This window comes from Tinamus guttatus, unplaced genomic scaffold, assembly GCF_059628265.1.
Source record: "Tinamus guttatus ecotype Peru unplaced genomic scaffold, ASM5962826v1 Tinamus_guttatus_pri_ptg000052l, whole genome shotgun sequence".
Classification (NCBI taxonomy): domain Eukaryota; kingdom Metazoa; phylum Chordata; class Aves; order Tinamiformes; family Tinamidae; genus Tinamus; species Tinamus guttatus.
In genome coordinates, this window is record NW_028288586.1 from 4,483,517 (window position 1) to 4,503,597 (window position 20,081).

At 34.8% G+C, this 20,081-nt stretch overlaps 1 protein-coding gene across 5 annotated transcripts in view; it reads left to right on the forward strand.

Annotated features, from left to right (window-relative positions):
• The window catches only part of LCORL (ligand dependent nuclear receptor corepressor like), a 67,393-nt gene that overhangs the window by 44,961 nt on the left and 2,351 nt on the right, over positions 1 to 20,081 (forward strand). The window contains exons 6-7 of one of the 5 annotated variants that reach the window (XM_088539966.1): positions 263 to 353; positions 9,198 to 14,068. In XM_088539966.1, coding sequence (XP_088396092.1) covers positions 263 to 353; positions 9,198 to 14,068 — 4,962 coding nt within the window. Of the gene's footprint in view, positions 1 to 262; positions 354 to 1,758; positions 3,950 to 9,197; positions 14,326 to 20,081 lie in introns of those variants that run through there. The other 4 variants (XM_088539964.1, XM_088539967.1, XM_088539968.1 and 1 more) reach the window with 4 other exon arrangements.

Consider the following 20,081-nt stretch of genomic DNA (forward strand, 5'->3'; position numbering starts at 1 on the left):
CACAACAGATGAAATCTGTTTTTTGTTGCACAAGTCAGGGACATTGGTAATTCCCTTTTTTCAGCAGCTGGGTAGACTGAACAATCCCTGCAGAATATTTCCATATCGATTTAGTTAGCTTTTCCTTTTGGAAGACCATGGCTTAAAATCTAATTTTATAAGAAAAGTGCTTAAAAACTGTGCCATAGGTATGAATATTTGCTAACAACATTTCTTAGACTATCCTTAAACAACAGCTGTCCTGACTACTCATTTTTTGCAGGGGATGGAGTGCTAGATCTCTCTACCAAGAGAAGCGCAAGGTTGGAAGAATCAAAATATGATCCATCGTGTTCTGAAAACTCAGTGTCTGGGTAAGCACCATTTAGGCCTCTCTTTATATAAAGGAAATAATCTAAGTGTCTTCTCTGAAGCCAGGTTTTATGTTCATAACATATTTGTAATGTATATACTGACACACATGTGCGGTTTTATATTTTGCTTTTGAAAGAAATTTCTGTCCTCATAAGTGTGTGTCTGTGTATATATCATATGTTTCATTTGTCTTTTTTCCTTTTTTTCTGTTTAAAGAAAAGTTATCAGAACAATCACCAAACTTTAGTTCATGTTACTAAAAATGAACTGAAACTGAAATTGAATAACACGATAAAAGCGGTAGGATGGTAAAGGAAATGTGAATGTATTCTCCAAGAGTCTATTTAGGAAACCTTGATTTTGGACAAAAATTGCAATGTTGATATTTAGCTCTAAAATACTCTTCAACCACCATGAACAAGTTAAATGGCTATTCTCCATAACATTCCTTAATAAGAGAGGGAGAAAGAGAGAGAGAGAGAGCTCTTAATCATCATACTTGCATCATGGTTCTGGCTATGGTGTGTGGTGGCAAGTTGTTAAATTTGTTCATTCAGCAATAGGAATGGTATTGCATCTGCTGAAAGCTACCACAAAACTAGTGAAACAGTTTTATTTTTTTTTGTTTTTTATTTTGTTATGATTTCAGCATCCTCTCATCTGCTAGCTGTAGCAGGACTCTTTTTGTCACCTGTACGTGTTACAGAATTATTTACTGCAAATAGGGCTACAAACACAGTATTTGCTGAACGATGTAAAACTGCATTTTATTTATTTGCTGATACAAAGAAGTTAAATATGACTTTGTAATAGAAAGCTATAAATAGTGGCCAGAAGTTCTTAAAACTGTGTTTATACTGCCAAAATGGACTTGATTGTTAATTACAGCACTTTATTGTTGTAGAAGCCTAGTTTTGTGCAAGTGTGGGATGTTTGTGTGTAGTTTTGTACTTAATACTGCAAATTTTCTATGAGGGGGTTGACTCTTTTATTACTTGTTTAGCGGTAACGTCACGTTTCTACTAACAAAAACTCCTTCAGGATTTGGGTATTTAATGGACCGTTAATTGTATAATTAAAATTATAACAGTGTTGCTCTGCAAGCATGTGAACAAGGAAGTATAGCAAGCACTTGAGAATATTACCAAATACTGAGCTAGGATATAAAGTTCTTGGAAGGGCTGCTGTAGAAGCCACCGTACGATTTTGACACATTGTCCTACCAGAACTGTAACATTTTGCTAGGATAATCATTTAACTACCACATCTCAAAGGCTTAAAAGTATCAGAAGCAGTGATGTTACCGAAGCAAGGAGTATAATAAAGGAGTGGACCCTTCCCTTCCATAGCTGTGTGAGAGTCTCTCATACATCAGTTTACCATCGTTTCATTCCATCCATCCAGGAGACTACACAGACACAGAGAGGACTATGTGGAAAGAAGTGCTGAGTTTGCAGATGGTTTGCTCTCAAAAGCTTTGAAAGACATTCAGTCTGGAGCACTGGACATAAATAAAGCAGGCATACTTTATGGCATACCTCAAAAAACTTTACTTCTCCACTTAGAAGCCTTACCAGCAGGAAAGCCTGCACCTTTTAAAAACAAAACTCGAGATTTCAATGATAGTTATTCCTTTAAAGACAGTAAAGAAACTTGTGCAGTCCTACAAAAGGTAGCCTTGTGGGCAAGAGCTCAAGCAGAGCGCACAGAAAAAAGTAAACTCAGTCTACTTGAAACCTCAGAATTAAAATTCCCAACAGCTTCCAGTTACCTCCACCAATTAACTCTACAGAGAATGGTCACTCAATTTAAAGAAAAAAATGAAAATCTTCAATATGAAACTTCAAGTCCTACTGTACAATTAAAAATTCCTCAGCTAAGAATAAGTTCTGTATCCAAACCACAGTCTGATACTGCTGGTCTTCTGGATGTTATGTACCACGTTTCTAAAACCTCCTCAGTCTTAGAAGGATCAGCTCTTCAGAAATTGAAAAATATACTCCCTAAACAGAACAAAATTGAATGTTCTGGAGCTGTAACTCACTCAAGTGTTGATTCCTACTTTCTGCATGGGGACCTCTCTCCTTTGTGTCTTAATGCTAAGAATGGAACAGTAGATGGAACCTCAGAAAATACAGAAGATAGTTTGGATCGTAAAGATAATAAGCAGCCAAGGAAAAAACGTGGCCGCTATCGGCAGTATGATCATGAAATAATGGAAGAAGCAATTGCAATGGTAATGAGTGGGAAAATGAGTGTTTCCAAAGCACAAGGAATTTATGGGGTACCTCACAGCACTTTAGAATATAAAGTAAAAGAAAGATCTGGAACATTGAAGACTCCGCCGAAGAAGAAACTCCGATTACCAGATACTGGCTTATTTAATATGACAGATTCAGGGACTGGCAGTTGCAAAAATAGCAGCAAGCCTGTGTAGAATAATTGTTAGCAAATTGTTTTGTGTGCGTGTGTGTGTGTATGTATGTCTGTATACACACACTGTGTGAGAAATACATATGCTCACTCTGACAGAAGACATGAAATTATACAGTTCAAAAACCACATACATGCCTTTTAAAAATAGTTTTATTCAGGGTTTTCACTGTGGACAGAATTATAGAGTTGCTCACTTAATTCTGATAGCGTGTATTTAATATAATCCTTGTATAAATAGGTGAAAAGATTCAGGTTTTATTTAGTAGTCAATAGCATAAAGATGTTTTGGGAAAACAAGTATTTGTCATGTGAAACATAATTTTTAATTGGTAAAGAACCACTCTACCCATTCAATAAACCATCTTCTTATGGAAATACACAATTAAGGGTTTGCAAACTTTGATACTTCACAGAATACTTGCAATAAATTGTAAGTAACTCAGATTATACAAATCAAGGGATTTTTTTAAAGAGCTAGTTCCTTAAAAGGAAGTGGATTTGTGAAGTATTAGTAGGATATAGTACATCTGTGAAAGAAAAAAAAATTCATCGTTACTTAAATATCCAATACAAGTAAGAAATAAAGATTTCATTAATAAAAATGTATGTTAGCAGGCATAAACTGCATTTTTAATAATTTTAAGAGAATTTTGTTGTTGTTTTAGCAAGAAATTGGTGTTTACAAAATGTACACTTATGAAACCTGAGAAATTACTGTAGTTATAGAATTATCAAATATGAAAAAGATGGAATACTAAGAGCATAAAATAATTTAAACTTTATTAACATAATTTTCCTTTTTAGTTTGAAAAATAAGGTAATTTGTAAGGTTTAAGAAGAAAGTTGGAATGCAACTTAGAGCATGTTCATAATGTGCACAGAATGAGCTTGAGAATGGTTTTTTGGTTTAAACGTGCTGGTTAGTTGATGTTATGACTACTTAAAATTTATTTAAGGATTGTGTCACACTCCTATTGAAAAACCTCACTGTAACTGTAATGTATTTGCTGCTGACATTTCAAAACATTTTCAGTTTGTCAAAATGAAAAACAACTTACATTATCATTTTGCTAATAACCAAATTTGCAGTTCAGGGTCTTGATAGAAAAACAAATATTAAACAGTGAAACTGTTTTGAACTTTCAGTAATATAAATTCTTTTATAAATTTGGTAAGCAGAAGGTAGACAGTTCACTTTAAATATGTAACTTTTAATAGACTCTAAGAGAGACCAATTACCTTCATAATACAGTTTTTAAAAGAATTTCAAAAAATTCACATTGAACTTTATAAATTGTGTTTGTATCTCAAAGCATATGTCTGCATATGAAGAATGAAGACTTGCTTCATACATTCAATATTGAACATCAATTTCCATAAACATCTAATTTGGCTTGGAGAAAAAAAAAATCTTTTCCAGCATATATTTTGAGCACATGCACACAGTCAGATGTGTTTTTTTCACTTAAATGTGCATGTGCATATGTTACATGAAATAGGATACTAGATACATACGGGCCTCACCATGTAATTTGATTTTTAGATAAATTTGCCACTAAGCTCAGTGGAGAACATATTTGCAGTACTGATGGTAAAATCCAGCCCATATTTATTAACCTTACTAAAAGACTACAGCTTACATTTTTAAAGAGAATAAATCCTTAAGAAATTAAGCGAAACTGCACAGCCAGTGTATCATTTCTTTGGTCTCTCAGATCTATACTGAATATTCTTCAGTGATTAAGGTTTACTTGCATATTACAAAATGAATCCTTTTTTAGACAGAGCTGTACTTAATGACAAGCAGGTCACAAAACAGCAGATGTCAGGGTCATCTTTCATTATAAAAGAATTAAGCCATATTTTGTGAGGGCCAGAAGGATTAATTTGTTAATTTACCCCCACTGGAAAAAAGCTAAGCGTTTCAAGAGCTATCTTTATACAATTTTACTAGCAAAAAGTTGGGACTTCAATACACTGCCTAATATTTGTACCGTACTGAAATTTTATACTCCTCAGACAATGCTATAAACTTCAGTTAAAAGTTTATATTGAAGACAAGTTACAGCACCCTTTTATATCATTTAAAAGATGACCTGACCAAAAAAATGACAGGATTCATAAAATCAGGGATCATTTTACTATTGACTTAACAGTGCTCAGTAGTTTTGTATGTAATATTATAATTAATTTTCAACATTTTAGTATTTGTATTTATTTTTTGGTCAGAAATAGTATATTAAAATATTTTTTGATAGTTTATAGATGATATTCAACCTGTAAGTGTTTAAAAGGAACAGAATTGTTTGTTTCTAATTATTAGGCTAACCTTTGATTACACAATTAAGGAAAGGCAGGGAAATGTGTAGATTCTCCTTCCCCAACCCCTGTGTATTCCATTAAATGTCATTTAAATTATACATTTTGAACTGTTTTATAAATTCAGTTACCAGTCACTACTTAGTAATTGACAATTTCTGAAAATTCTTGTTTCAGCAGAATTTTAAATGAAGGCGAAAGCAAGCCCTACATGCTTTCTACTTATTTGAATGTTTCTCAAGTATTTTATATTAAAAAACAGTGCCTCTGTTTTTAGAACTACTGCTCAGTAAAGCTGTTTAAACCATTTTCTGGTAGCTAATGACAATTTTATATTAAATTGTATATTAACTTTAGTGAGACTGATTTTTTAGTTGTTTACAGTACAAATACTTGTATTTGTTTTTTAATTGCAGTATTTCCATTGTCGCAGTAATTTAGTAAAACTCTGTGGCTGCCTTGATTTTTTGACAGATTTTGTTAACAACTGATTTCTAGGCAATTAGTTATATTTATGCATAAATCAATTGCACTATAATTCATGAATTATTTATTACAATATTTTCTAATGAATTCCATGTATTTGTCTTGTGTTGTAAATGTACTGTAATTCTGTTTCTTCTTTGTGTTGTTATATTCCTAAATCTGATTGTATGAATTTAATTGTTTAGTTAACGTGTTTCTACGTTGTAATTTGTAGTAAAGCACTTCAATGCTTTTGCACATAAATTTACAACACTGATGTGTGATTGATTTGCTCATTCAGTAAAAAAAAAAAAATAAGAAAAGAAAAAGCTGTACACTGACTCATTTGACTTACTCCTGAGGCACAAGGTTAATAGCAGTGACATAAGATCAAAACCTGTACAAATTAAGTACTTAGTGGCTGTTCTGCTATGAGAACATATAAAGCAGAAATAGGTGTGTTTAAAGAAGGATTTTTTTCTCAGAATTCATTACTGAAATGAGAGGAAAATCAGTTTAGAAAACTAAATGATGTATTGTAAAATTCTTGCAGCTGAAAATCAGCAAAAACAGTAACTAAAATGGAACTGAATGCCCATTTTCCTAATGCAATTATCTATATGTCTTAATTATGTTAGCTTTTTCGTGGAGATTTGTTTACCTAGTAAAGCCAGAAAATGAACATTTCACTAAGCACAAAATTGTATTTCTCTTAGTTCTGTTCTTTTCATGTGAGTATTTGACAGTATGTTTTGTTCACAGTTATGTGAACAACTTACACTAAGTCTTCAGTGAAGTTGCTCTGTTGATCTCAGTTGTCTGTGGCTGAGGAGACTGGATAGAGCTCTAGGGAGGTAAATCTTTTGGCAGTCGTCTTCTATTAGAGTCCTTTCCTGACAGTTTTCTGAGTTTGAGAGATGGCAAAGATTTGCCTTTTTTTTTAAAAAAAAAATAATAATATGCTGAAAAGATAGTTCTTAAAATTTTAGACATCTCAGCCTAAGTGCCTGTTTTGGATTCCAGGCAATCCCTGCTCCTTGGGCTGGCTGCCAAGCCATTCCCATCAGGGAAATGACGCAATTGCAGGTTTCCCTCTTGCCTTCAGAGACACCACGTGCAGCGGGAACTAGGGAAGCAGCATCTATCGATGCTCTGAACCCTTCCATTTCCTACCCGCTCGCTCTGACCATCTCTTGCGTGATTTGTAGGAGGTGCAAGGAGTGCTGTGAAGGAAGCATGCAATTCTGCAAGCGATAACCCTTCCTTCTCTGCTTCGCACTCATGTTAGAGCCTTCTGTCCTGCCGGAGAGTCTAAATAAGAGTGGGACTACACAGTCTTAAGAGGTTTATAGGAAAGAATTGCAGAGAATATTAAAACTTTAGTTTGTTTGTGGATTAAGTTCCCCCACCCCTGAATCGCAACTTAGTCAGGAGTTGGGGTGTTTCTTAGATGTGGAGCAGGGGGAATCATTTAGAGTGATGCCATTAACAATAGCTGGAGATGCCTGTCAGCCTAAAAAGCTAAAAACTAACACCTCAAGGGAAAACTTCTTCCACTAGTGAGCCTATGTTAAGTAAAAATTACTCATATTTTGCATACATGGTCTCCCATTAAAGCTGCCCAGTGAAACTCCATTAGACGTAGCTTATAAGCCTAGGAAGACAAACGTGTCTGCTTAGAGACTTTGGTCGAGAGAAGGAAGTACCATAGACATCACTTCAGCACATTAGTATTTAATGAATCTACTGTGATTTACAAAATTTTGAAGATCTTGTGCTTTGTTCATTTTTTTTCTATATAACTTTACAAAATATTATTTCATTGAAGTCATCGTGGTGAGGAGGACAACTAATTTTTATTCACAAATTATTAGAATAAAGTTTCTTTTTTTGAGTGTTATTTTTTTGACATACCAAGACTTCTGAATTTGTAGGACAATCTGTAACAAAATAGATCCAAGTTAAGTTAGAGAAGTAATGTTCAAATTCTTTTCCATGTAGTGCTGTTTCAAAACCAGTTAAATCTTGCAAGATATGCCTTGAATAATTTTCTTTTTATTTTAGTTTGCAAATGCAAAGGATTTTTCATCTTAGACTACCAGTTATTTCAGTTTAAATATGACTACAATTTTGACCAATAGCATCAAGATTATTTTAGGCTTTTATTTTTAAAATTCATGGGGGCCAAGAAAAATACAAAACTATGTATGTATAACTTTTAGTGATAAATTGAAAGCAAAAAAAATATTGTTGATGCTAATTATACTGAATATGAACTAATTAATAGGCAACTCCAAATATGTTAATTTTTTAAAATATTTGTTCCTTGATCGTTACAGTTATAAAATGGATCCAAATGAAAAAAAAATTAAAGTATAGTCTTCAATGAAAAAAATACATGAGATTATATTAGGTTGAAAAGTTAGTGTCATGTTCAGAGTTTGGTGATATGTTTAAACAATATATACTTTTCTAAAACAGAATTCTTAATATTTTTTGCTCATGCAATTGGTTTCAGTAAAACTTTTGCATTAGATGTTAACTATCTGATAGTAGTTGCTACCCAAGATTTGGATTTTGTATTTAGTTGAAGAGAGATCTGTATAAATTTCTACTATGGAAAATTTTCAGCTTTTCAGTATAAATGATTGATTAGGTAAGTAGTCATGTTAGTTTTAATAATTGACAAGAAATGAATTAAATAGTTAAGGTAATATTTCACAAGTGATTTTATTCTGAGTGAATATCTTTCAGAACAACTGCTTAGAGGTCTTGTTTAGATACACACCTGCCCTGGATTTGAGGTTTAAAGGATTTTAATCTTTGACACAGAATTTACTTACTTCAGCGGTGGTTATCTTTGTTTCTGTATTATTAAGGATCCACATGTGTTGTGCGTGTGTGCGCACGTATAATGTATTGCAATGAAAAGCCTGGGACAGACTTCTGCAATGTATTTAAAAATGAAAAAGGGAGGCTTGTATCTAAAATGAACAGTAACATAGTAAATGGCCATTTTAAATACCTTTCCATCAGCTGTTTAAGACTCAGTGTCCTTTCAAAACTAAATTCTAAAAAGGACTTTTAAATAGTATGATAAAGAGCATTCAATCCTCTCTATATTAGGGTTATAGATGGTCGTGTCGAAGCTCATGCCTGGAATGCAGGAGAGGTGGATCTATTACTGCCTCTAACATAAGCTTCACGTGACCGTATGAAGCCCCTTCACCTGTTTGTGCCTCAACTACTAAGTTTATGAAATGGGAGTAGTAATAAACTCTCAGGCTTATTGGTGAGGCTTTATTGCTGTAAATAGCTAGGATAGTTTGAAACATCAGGAGCCTGGTAACATTGAAATAACTTTCATGAGAAGCTCTGTTTCAAAGTGTTAGTTTTGCCCATTAATTTCTTTCTTATTAATCTACTTCTCACCATGGTAGGACTATGTATAAGATACGCATCCTTTCAGCTGAAACTTGCAAAGATGAATGAATTGTACAAATTGAATAGAAACTGTTTTGCAGACTTCAGAGTTTTAGTCTTGAGTTTAACCATTATAATGGACATTATATACGGTACTTTACTGTAATTTATGTTTTGTTTTGATTTGTTTTCATTTTCAGTTCAAGTTCAACAGCTGATGCAAAATCAGAGGAAACAACTAATTTGGAAAAAGGAAAGTCAACATTAAACAAAGTTTTGGAGACTTTTTGTTCGTATCACTGGCAACAGACTTTGGCCATGTTAAAATTTTTAATGCAAGATGAAAATGTGTCTATAGTTTGCAATTGCAAGCCAACACATTTTGTCCACTCTGAAACAACCCGTTCCCTCCCTGAAGAGGATTTTCACATTTCATTTTGCAATTGCAGTGGGCATATGCTGCCAAAAAGGTGCTGTTTACAAAATCAAGGGCCAAACACTTGTTTACCACCTCTGTCTGTCTGTATTAAAGATTTCCATTGTCTGTCGTGCCAAACTGTAGCAATCGGATGTATTAAGACAGTGGCGAACAAAGCATGTAGTTCTCATAGGTACTGTGCTGAACAACTGCAAAATGGTAACTACAGGCATTCTGTGAAAGCAGCAGCATGTACATCTGCTACGGACTATGATGTGCTGAACAGCATTAGAAATTCAAGTAGATCTCGCAGCCCATCACCACCTCCGCTCTCACCTGTGCAGAGTGAAGAATTTGAAACACTGGAAGAATCGGTTGCAGATTTTCCAACACTAGACAGCAAGCTTGAAATATCCATCAAACAGCCTCCATCTCTCTTGCCAGCTGAAGAAAGCAATGGAAAATTTGAATATGGAAGTAAAATATGCAGAGGAAAAGTGGCTGAATATTCAGATGGAACTTTGCTATCAACAGATCAGAAAAGCAGCAATTATTATATAAATTATGAGAAGTCTGAGAAAGGTGAGCATTCTGCCATTTTTCAAGATTTAATGGACCGCATTAACGAAAAATTGAAATCAATAGAAACTACAGATATAGCAACAAATCTTGTAAAATTTGCTAGCAGTGACAGGGCACCTGAAAATGATGTGAAGTTGAGAGACTTCATAACCTCTCTCTTGCATAATGCTAAGGCAAGTGATTACAGTTTTATGGAATTACTTAGCCAACACGATAAACAAATGGAAAATAAAATTATCCAAACAAGATATCGCAAGCGTCAAGAAACTTTATTTGCGATGTATAATTCTCCTGATTCACCATTTATTCGACGACAGTCTTTGCAAATCAAGAGGGAACTTGCGAGTCTTGAGGAAACTCTTATAAGAAAAAAGTCCAGTTCTGAGAGAAATGTAAAGAAATCTACAAAAAACTTTGATAAGCTATATCCAAACAAAACACATAAATTTACTGTGATAGAAGGTAAAACTTTGCAAGATCTTGAAAGTAATCCATGTATGAGTTGCCAAAACAAACCAGTGTGCTTTCCAGTACACCAACCAGATTCTTTCCAACTACCTCTTGCTGACTTTCAAAGCAGCTCTGGCTTTCTAGCTCTTTCAGAAAACAGTGCTATCGCAACAAATCCAATTAATTTTGCAAAAGCACAAAGAGATTTTGCAACTATAAAACGGATGTCTCTGAAGGAGGAAGCCAAGAGAATTTGGGGCAGAAATAAACGTGACCTTGTGCAGCCTGGATGGTACTCTGTGTATGTAACAAACAATATTGTATTTGGAAAACCATCCAAAGTAAAAAACTCTCTGCAAAGTTTGGAAACAATGAGAATAAAGAAAGATGTTCATGCTGAAAGATGTAGTGATAGAAATACAAGCAAAATTGTGAGAAATACAAATCTACAGGTTGTTGTTGAGCGTTTAGAAGATACAATACACTTAACCCAAAAGACCAACAACCCATTGTTGGAAACTTATAAAATAAGTCAAAAATTGAAAGATTGTGCTTATGAGCATGTGATGACCCCAGCAGCAAGGACTGGCTTACCATTCAGCGTGAGCGAAACAACGTGCATAGAAGAAAGTTTCCTTCCACGTTTGCATGTGCCGAGCACTAGTGAAACCACCACTCTGTGTGTGACAACAAATAAGCAAACAGTGGGTATAGATCAAGAAATTGATGGCAGCCTTTTGAAATCTTCCTGCTTTGGTTCATTCAGTTCAACTGCCAGTAATGGGGACTTGCATACAACTTCCGAAGCTGGAGAGATAGCATCCCCCTCAAACTACTCTAGCCCTATTAAGCTAATGTTTGTTTCAGAGATTAATAGTAGCGAAGGAGTCAAATATACTTTGACATCTGCAGCTGCAACTTCTAAAGCAAATACAGATAGTTGTTTGTTGCAGAGACACACAAACGCTGTGTTGGAAGAACAGACCACAGAAGATCTTTCTCATCCAATCTGCATCAAGGATTGTAATCACAGTGAAAATGACACTAAGGAGGAATCAAGTTGCATTTATGCAGAAGCAAATACAGACTCTTGTGCTGTTAGTCAAACTAACTCAAATAATTCTAAGCAGAATGAAGAAACTGCGGAGAACTCAAGCAGCAGCGGTGAATTGGTGTTGAAAAGAAAACCTGGTAGACCAAAGAAAATAGGTCCTCAAGTTGTTAAGCAGATTAAGAGACCTATTGGACGACCTCCAAAACCAAAAACAGGCTTAACTGAAAGTACAGAACGTAGAACTGAACTTAGCGGTGCTGGGAAAAGTACCAAATCTGATGCAGCGCTAATGGAAGAAGTTAACAGTAACAAAAATATTATTGTGACTGTTGTTTTTGGAAGGTCGAGAAGAACTAAAAGACATGTTTCTGAAGGTAATCTAAATGTAATCAGCGCTCTGCCTGCACAACATGTTGATTCCAGTTTTGCTGGCGATTGTAGTAAAGCAAGGCAAAATGCAGAAAATGAAAATGCTTTGACTGAAATAGTAACAGCCTTACAGAATTCTACTGAGAAGGAGGTCTCTGGTTATGACTATATTAGACCTATCAAGAGTAACCCAGCATCACCACATCCTTGCAGCAATATTATACGACCAGTTAAGAAACCTTTAACCACCATTCGAAAACCTGGTAGACCAGCAAAAGTAAAAATCTCTGGCATATCAGTGACTGTTAATAGATTTTCACCACAGGAAAGAAAAGTGAGTATTAGCAACTGTTTGCCTCCTTTGCAACAACACGCCATGTTAGAAAGAAACATACCGCAGGAGAAAGGCATTCCACTGTGCAATAAAATGGGTCAAGTAAAGAGCATCCAGAAAGAGTCTAGAAAGGATGGGTCAGACCGTGTTCTTACAACAGCATCAAGAAAACGTGAATCTCCAATGAGACACTCTGTCAGAGACAGAAAACCCTCACTTCACTTTTTGCATTCATTAGCGTCTTCTAGTGCGTTTACTTGTAGAAGTGCCTTGCTACATAAGTCTTATAAACTCCATTTGAGAAAAGCAAAAGAGCAAAAGGATAAACACAGGCAATCAAATCAGAGCGTAGCACCCAAAGATACCTCAGAAGTGAGACATTCAGGGAATGCAAAAAAGGGTCCTGAGGAGGGTGAATTCAGGCCCATTAATGAAGTATCATCAGACCCCATTTTTTCATCAAATCCTTCTCTCAGGTGGTGGGCTACTTCCACTTCAAGTGACACTTTGCTGGAAGAACTAAATAATAGATTTGAACAGATCACTAATAGCTGGTTGCGAGTGGGGGGAAATGAGTTTGATAAATGTGTATGTGAAAAAAGGGATCCCATTGACCAAGACTGTAATGCTGAAACATCAAGCCCTTTAGACTCGTGCCTAGTAGAACTTGAAACATCACCTATAAAAATGCTTTTTCAGAAAAAGTGTAATATGAATGAACTGTGTGCCTGGTTTATGCAAACTACAGAAACACAGTCTCTCTCTTTAGTGAGAAAGGCAAATGCTCGCAATCCTCTAGAAGTAGTTAATACCAGAGAGATAAAGATGGAAACTAAACAATCTGATCTTAGTACTTGCCCTTTCAGAAAGCACTTTAAAAAGTTTGCACTATCTTCTCCTTCAAAACCAGCAGGGAAATTACAAATACTACATAACATGGTCAGCTCTCCAGTCCTGAACATGAAAAGTAATTTCACGTTAGCCAGATTAAAAAGAAGTGAATTTAAGAAGTTACAACACAATAGGTGGGGACAAACAAAAAAACTATATAATCAGGCTCCAGGAGGCTGGAAATCAAAAAAGAAAAATTTACAGTTCTTTTGCCAAACCCAGTTGTTTAAAAGTACAAGTGAGGAAACCAGTGATGAAATGTCCAAGCTCCAGGAAAAAAATACAGTAGAAATCCAGACCACTGGAACTTTGGTGGAATCTCAGAGTAGTCTCTTGCCAACTGGAAGTGAAGCCAGAGGTGCATTTGTCCAACAGATGATGGGACCTTCTGACTTTAGCCCACATCCTGGTTTAGCAAATATACTTAAACCACATGCAGAGACAAATGGAACAATTTGTAGCCAACAAAATATTAGAAAAGAACAAAGCCAAGATAAACTGTTTCAAAGTGCATGGAAAGCCAAAACCTTTAGAGATTGTAGAATATTTCTCAGAAAAATCAACCATATTGAGCAGCACAATTCATTTAATTTAAATAATATCATTTATTCTCCTGAAGTTGTTGAAAGTAAGAGCAATCAGGCCTATATGGAAGAAAAAAGGTTTCCTCTCTTAAGGTCTCATTCCACTAAGCAAAATGCATTAAAGAAACAAGAAAATGAAATGGAAACATCTAAAGGACCTAACTCTTCCAAAGTGACTGAAAGGTTGGATGACCAGTTTAACAGCAGAAAACTAAGTTGTGGGGTAATCCATGATGATAATCCTGCTGGTAATTCTGATGTTCTTATCAGAATAAACAAAAGAAAGAGTCCACAATGGGAGACAACAGATACAAATATAAGGAAAAGGCATAAGAGACAATCATGCAATAGTGGACAAATGACAACTTATTACCCAAAGTACCAACTAGGTAAGTTCTTGTTCCCCCCTTCACCCTAACACTGTAAACTTAAAGAATTGGATAAATCAAATAACTAGGGCCTTTGGATATTTTTATTGCATGATATTCATTTTAATTCCAGAAAGGTAATAAAATTATCATTTTATCGAATCATAGTAGTACAGAAAGTGCAATTAAAATATATATAATAATTTACATTGTAGTCTTTTAACTACAATAGATTTATTACTTTCTATGATGGCTATTAATAGAATATCAAGGTGGAAGAAAAAATGCTAACTAATATAATTTAGACAACAAATTAAGTTCTGAAGTCAGGGACAGCTGGTTATTGATTTCAAAAAGAATAGAATTGCATTCCACTGTGTAGTTTCTGGCATTATGAGAAAGATTTAATTACAAAATGAAGCAGAAACTCAGTGTATTAACACATAATTGTAAAACAATAAACTTTTTTTTTGGTCATTTAATGATTTCTAGTGTAAATCTGTTATGGATTTATAGTTAAAGTAACAAATAGTACTGTGTACTTCTGAGAAGTATTCATTCAGTCTCTTTCAAGGGTCAGTTCAATGAAAGATGAAATCCCTTGACTCTAAGGGCTTTGTTGTATTGACTTCTTACAGAACATTTTCAAATACAAATTTATTTTAGTCAAGAACAACATAAAATGACCACGCTCAGTGCATTGGTTTGGAATATTTTTACACTAGTCTGAAATTAGAACCCTTTGTTAAAGCTGGATATTTTTAGCACATTGATGTACAACTGATCTCAGAAAGGCCATTTAAAAGTGGGCCGCTTGTGAAACCATTTTTTCTTTCAAATGAAGAAAAGTCAAACAGAAGATTCAGCTCATTATAATAAGATAAATAAGGTATTAAATACTCATCAAAGTAACAAAGGTTCTGCAATAGGAATTGTATTACTGCAGAAGTACTAATTTATAGAAATAATACTGTATTAATCTGATTATATTGCACAGAGAATTAAAAAAATATTCCAAGCATCGTAGCAAAATCTGATGTTCCTCTTTGTATTCTATACCGAAGAAAACTATGATGAAGAACTGAATGATTAATTTAAGTTGTAATGTATGCAATATTATGGCTACTACAATATACTATATAGTATCCTTCATGTCTTTTGTGCTTTATGTAATGTATGAAATCCTCTGTATTACGTTCATTGAGTATAATCCTTCTTTTCCAAAAGTACAGTTCTTACAAAATGCATATTTATGGTATTGTATTGTATTTTAATTCACTGATTCGGGGCCAAATGCAACATAAAAAGCTTGTTTTTAAGAGGTTCAAACTGTGACACAGGATTACTATAAAAAAGCCAGAACTAGAAAGGGAAAGAGTAACACATACCCATTCGTTTTTTGCAAATGAAGAAAGAGCTCTCTCATACTTCTTATTTTGTAATGTTGACATAGTCAAGATAATTTTGCTTTCAAATTATATTTATCTAAATCTTTTTCTTGCTATAACAGCGTAAGATCTACTACTGTAATATGGTTTCATGTAGGTTCTAATTGGGACTCAATTTTATTTACCTGATAAACTTCCTCCTTCAGTTTTGACTCTTTAGGAAATCTGATAACTATTTTAAGATTTTACATTATTTCATTTTCAATTTTTGTTATTTCCCCTTTTTACTCATAGTTTCTCATATCAATTGTTGTCTTGAGAAAAGATACAACAGAAAGTTTACTGGTGAAAGGAATGTTAAACCTAGAGACAAAGAATTGTGATTCTGAAGCTTTATCCAAGCTTGTGACCCCAAAACTTTTTTGGGGCATGGTTGCAGTATCTGGGGATTGTCTGATACAGAAAATGATGTCTTCTCTTGGCATGTTGATTCAGCTCTGTGTACTGTCTGCACTGGCCAAGGAAATCATATAAACATTTTTAGTCAAGCATACAGTTACTGGCTAAAAAGAAGAAATATGATTTCTACTTGTGTATGCATGCATTTCCAAACATATCTCCTGCATCTGGAAATTTTATGCACATGAAAACATCATTATCCATTCATATGTTCTTTGGATTGCATTTTTGTTGATGTTTGATGATGATAATTTATATCATTGTTCTGTTACCATATTTGAAATGCTATTATACACACATTTATGATAAATATTTAAAGTTTTTCTTCAAGTTTTATTGATCTGGATGTCTTACTGAATATTATTGAAATGTGTTGTGATGCTGTTTTATTGTGAAGCACTGAGGCAACTAAGCAGAATATTCTCCACTTGCTCTGCTTACCGAATTTCAGTTAAAACTGTACAAGCAGAATAAGGTCAATTGAAATCTTGAGATTAGGATAGTACCAAGCAGTTAGAACAAGTCAAACATTCAGTCTAGCAACAGAAGAGATCTGAGTGCATTTTAATTTTTTTTTCAAGGTAAGGTGGATGTCAGATGCATTGGTGCATCTTTTGGACACTATTTGGCATGATTTGCTTAGGATAGTTCCACTGGAATTTTATGTTCTCACCAGGTTAATTATTTTCTTTGGGAATATTGAAACATTATTTACTGCCTACGGAAGCAAAGAAAATCATGTAAGCCTCCTTTTAGGCAAGTGTTTAAGCAAGTTTCGTTACTCCATGAGGAGTGTTTCCCTAAATACTGTTGAAGACCACATTCAGATGCTTTGGATTTGGCCAAAGCAGACAGAAAGAAAAAAAGACACAAAAAGAGAGCTGAGCTAAAATAAGAGAAGCTGTTATCCAGTGATAGAATGGGACAGCATAAAAGACTCCATATTAGGAACTTAACATATAACAAATATTTTATGATTTCCTTCAGGAGAAGGGGTGGGTTTATCAGAACCACGAAGGGAGCTGTGGACCTTCCACAGCAGCAAGCAATACCACAGGCTGTGGTCACACAGCCCACTGTATCCTGCCCCTTCAGATCAGGGTGGGAGCTCGCATGAAAAAAAAAAAATTAAAAAGACAATTTTGATTACTTGAAAATGGAATATTTTTTCATTTAATAAGAATGTTCATTTTCTCTGTTATAATGTGGTTCTTAGGCAAGTAGTCAAGAGTTTCAGAAAAAAAAATCTATTCTAGTTGTTGGAAGAATATTTAAATTATCAATTTCTTCCATAATATTTGTATGCTATTTTTAAATGGTGTCTTAATGAGATGATGTTAGCTCAGTGCTTGGAATGAACATTTGCTAATCTACGTAACCATTTCAAAGTTGAATACAAGATTAAGGAATCTAGCTCAAAACTAGGCACTGTATTTTTATGTACTCAACAACTCCTGATTTTACATATTTTAATATATTAATATGTCAACAATCAAAACTTTACAGGCTATATCTGAAATAATCTCAATTTGAAAGGAAACCTTGCACGCACCTTTTGTACACACACTGCTGTATGGTACTAATACTCCAGTGCTGTTGCTTACTTGCTCAATTGCAGTTCAGTTGAGAGTAGCTTCTACAATGTGAGGCACTTTCCAGCTAGAGTGAAAGAAGACATTAGCCCCACACTAATGACCTAGTGACAAAACCAAGTTTCTAGCAAGTGTCTCCAGCTTTCTGGTTCTTGAAGGATCACGTTACACCCTCCTGCTGTGGGACAGATTAAAAATGCTAGATCAGTTAAAATGCTGAGACATACTGAAACAGCCTGAAATACTAAAATACATACTGAAATCTGCTGGTTTTGAGAAAACCTCTTCAACAGCCACATCTTACCCCCTTTCTCAAAGGCTTTCCAGCAGAAACATTACTTGCCTTCAGAATAAGCTTCGCCTGTGATGCAGAATAAGCAGATGGGTGGTCTTATAACTCATTGCCGGCAAGGAAGTTAGTTACTTTTCTTGATGTCATAAAAGAAACTAAGCAAATTAATAGAAAACGGGAAAATACTGGCATTCTCAATAATTGGGCCTTTCTAATGCAGAAGCATAAAAGCGGGAATGTAAACTTGATAAACAGTTGACTAAATAGACATAACAAATCCAGGCTCATTTAAGGAACTCAGTGGTCTCCGCCTCATTTCCCGTAACACAACTGCTGCAACTCTGCTACAGTCAAATACTCCGTTTTCTCCAACACTCTGGAATTCCAGGCGCCACATGCAGTGGTGCAGCCTCTCCTCCCCTTGTATTTCCGCTCCCATAGTGTAACCTAGTGCAGCAGTGAAAAGATAAGGTGTGTAAATTTTGCATGCTCTGTTGTTTTGAATGGGGCCCATTTGGAAATTCCTTAGTTCCTTAGGTTATCATGAGCTAAAGCTTTTAGTTTAGCTGTCTGAACAGCTTTCAGAACCAGTGCACTTTCATGCACTTTAAAAAAAAAAACCTCCATATTTATTCATTGCCTAAATCTTCTCCCTCTTCTCTTGCAAGAGTTTTATTATGCTATATGAGCAAGATACCAGCTAACCTGCTTCAAAGATTTTTCTCAAATCTGACTATGAAAAAGCTTTTCTAAACACTCACGCACACTTTTTAAACCACTTTTACTTAGGGAAAACATTTAACCTTTATGTTTTTCATAAGATACCCAGATGCAGATATTTTCCAAAAGCCAGATGTGTAAATGGATTTTTTATTGTTAGTTCCTTGCTTTCAAGTCAACAGCCCTGGAATCTTAAAATTTTTAGAAAAAAAATACAGAAAAAAATACAGTTTTTGATCCCTTTCTCATAAAACATTAGAGTCTTTTCTAGTTGAACTGGTAGAGCAATTTATATTTATATTTTCATTTTTCATAGATGAAGGAAAAGGACCTTTTTCTTATGCTAATTTCTCATTTTCTAGACACCAGTAAAGGCTACCTAGATTATTTTTCAATGGCCTTTGAGGTTCAAATAATGGGAATAGATACCTATTGTTAAGTCTAAAAGAATATAAATAAACCCTTAAGGAAAAACTTGATATTTTATGGAGCCTTAGACTTTTTTTCTACATTCTTATGATTTTTGTTTGTTTTTGTCATTCTGACAGATTATTGTACCTTTTGCAATGTTATTTCAATAGTTAAATTCACCTGATTTCTGCTTGCTCCCAGCGGAGTCCTAGCTTTGTAGTCCTTACCACAAATTATTACATTTAGACAGTAGTTCCACAAGCATTTGTGCCACTTTACCCGCTCAGCATCCCCTCCTTGTAATAGGTGATCCTTCCAGCCTCTGCTTTTAGGCACATGTATCTTTCTAACCTAAAGCTCTATTTGTTCACTGCTGGGGAGAGACTGCTGGGCTCTGTACACTATCAGCCTGCATATTAAAACTACTTGGATTTAAGTAGTTTTAGGTGGAAATATGGACAAGAACAATGATTTTAAGCCTTAGGAGTATGGAAAGGTCCCTTGTTGCCTATTTTAGCAGAAAATTGGATTCAAAGAACTTTCTATTTCATTCTTTTTGCTTTAATTTAGCAAGTGGCTTTTGGTAGGGGGCAAGAATCCTTATAGCTTCCAGCAGCTTGGAGATTGAGTCACACATAGACTGCATCAGGATTATTCTCCTGTGGTTGCTAGCATTTGTTTGAACAACGTAGGCCGCTGCTCTTTTCCTGAAACTGGTGAGAGACAGTGAATTCATAGATGAGTCAGTAATACTGATTTGGGAACTGAGGCTCACACTTGAAGAAATAGCCTTTTGAGGCATCACTGAGGGTTTTCTAGAATCATTGGTTTCACGCGCAGCAGCCACCAGAAAAAGCCAGCAAAATGTGAGGTACTGGAATAGTGTATTGAGAAGATAGCTGGGGTCAATTTGTCACTACACAAAACCTTGGCATGTTCCCATCCTTCGCACCTCACACAGAACAGAGGCTAGATCTCTAATCTGATTTCTTACTACATTTTATCATGGTAAAGTGACTAAAATCCTAAACTTCTTAGGTTGAGGTTACCTGTACTGGTGAAGTGAAAATGATGCTAACTTTAACTTCTACCTTCTTTTTTTTTTTTTTTTTGGATGGTGTGGGAAGGACAGGGGAGGGTTGCTTACATACCAATTATCAGCATATACTCAT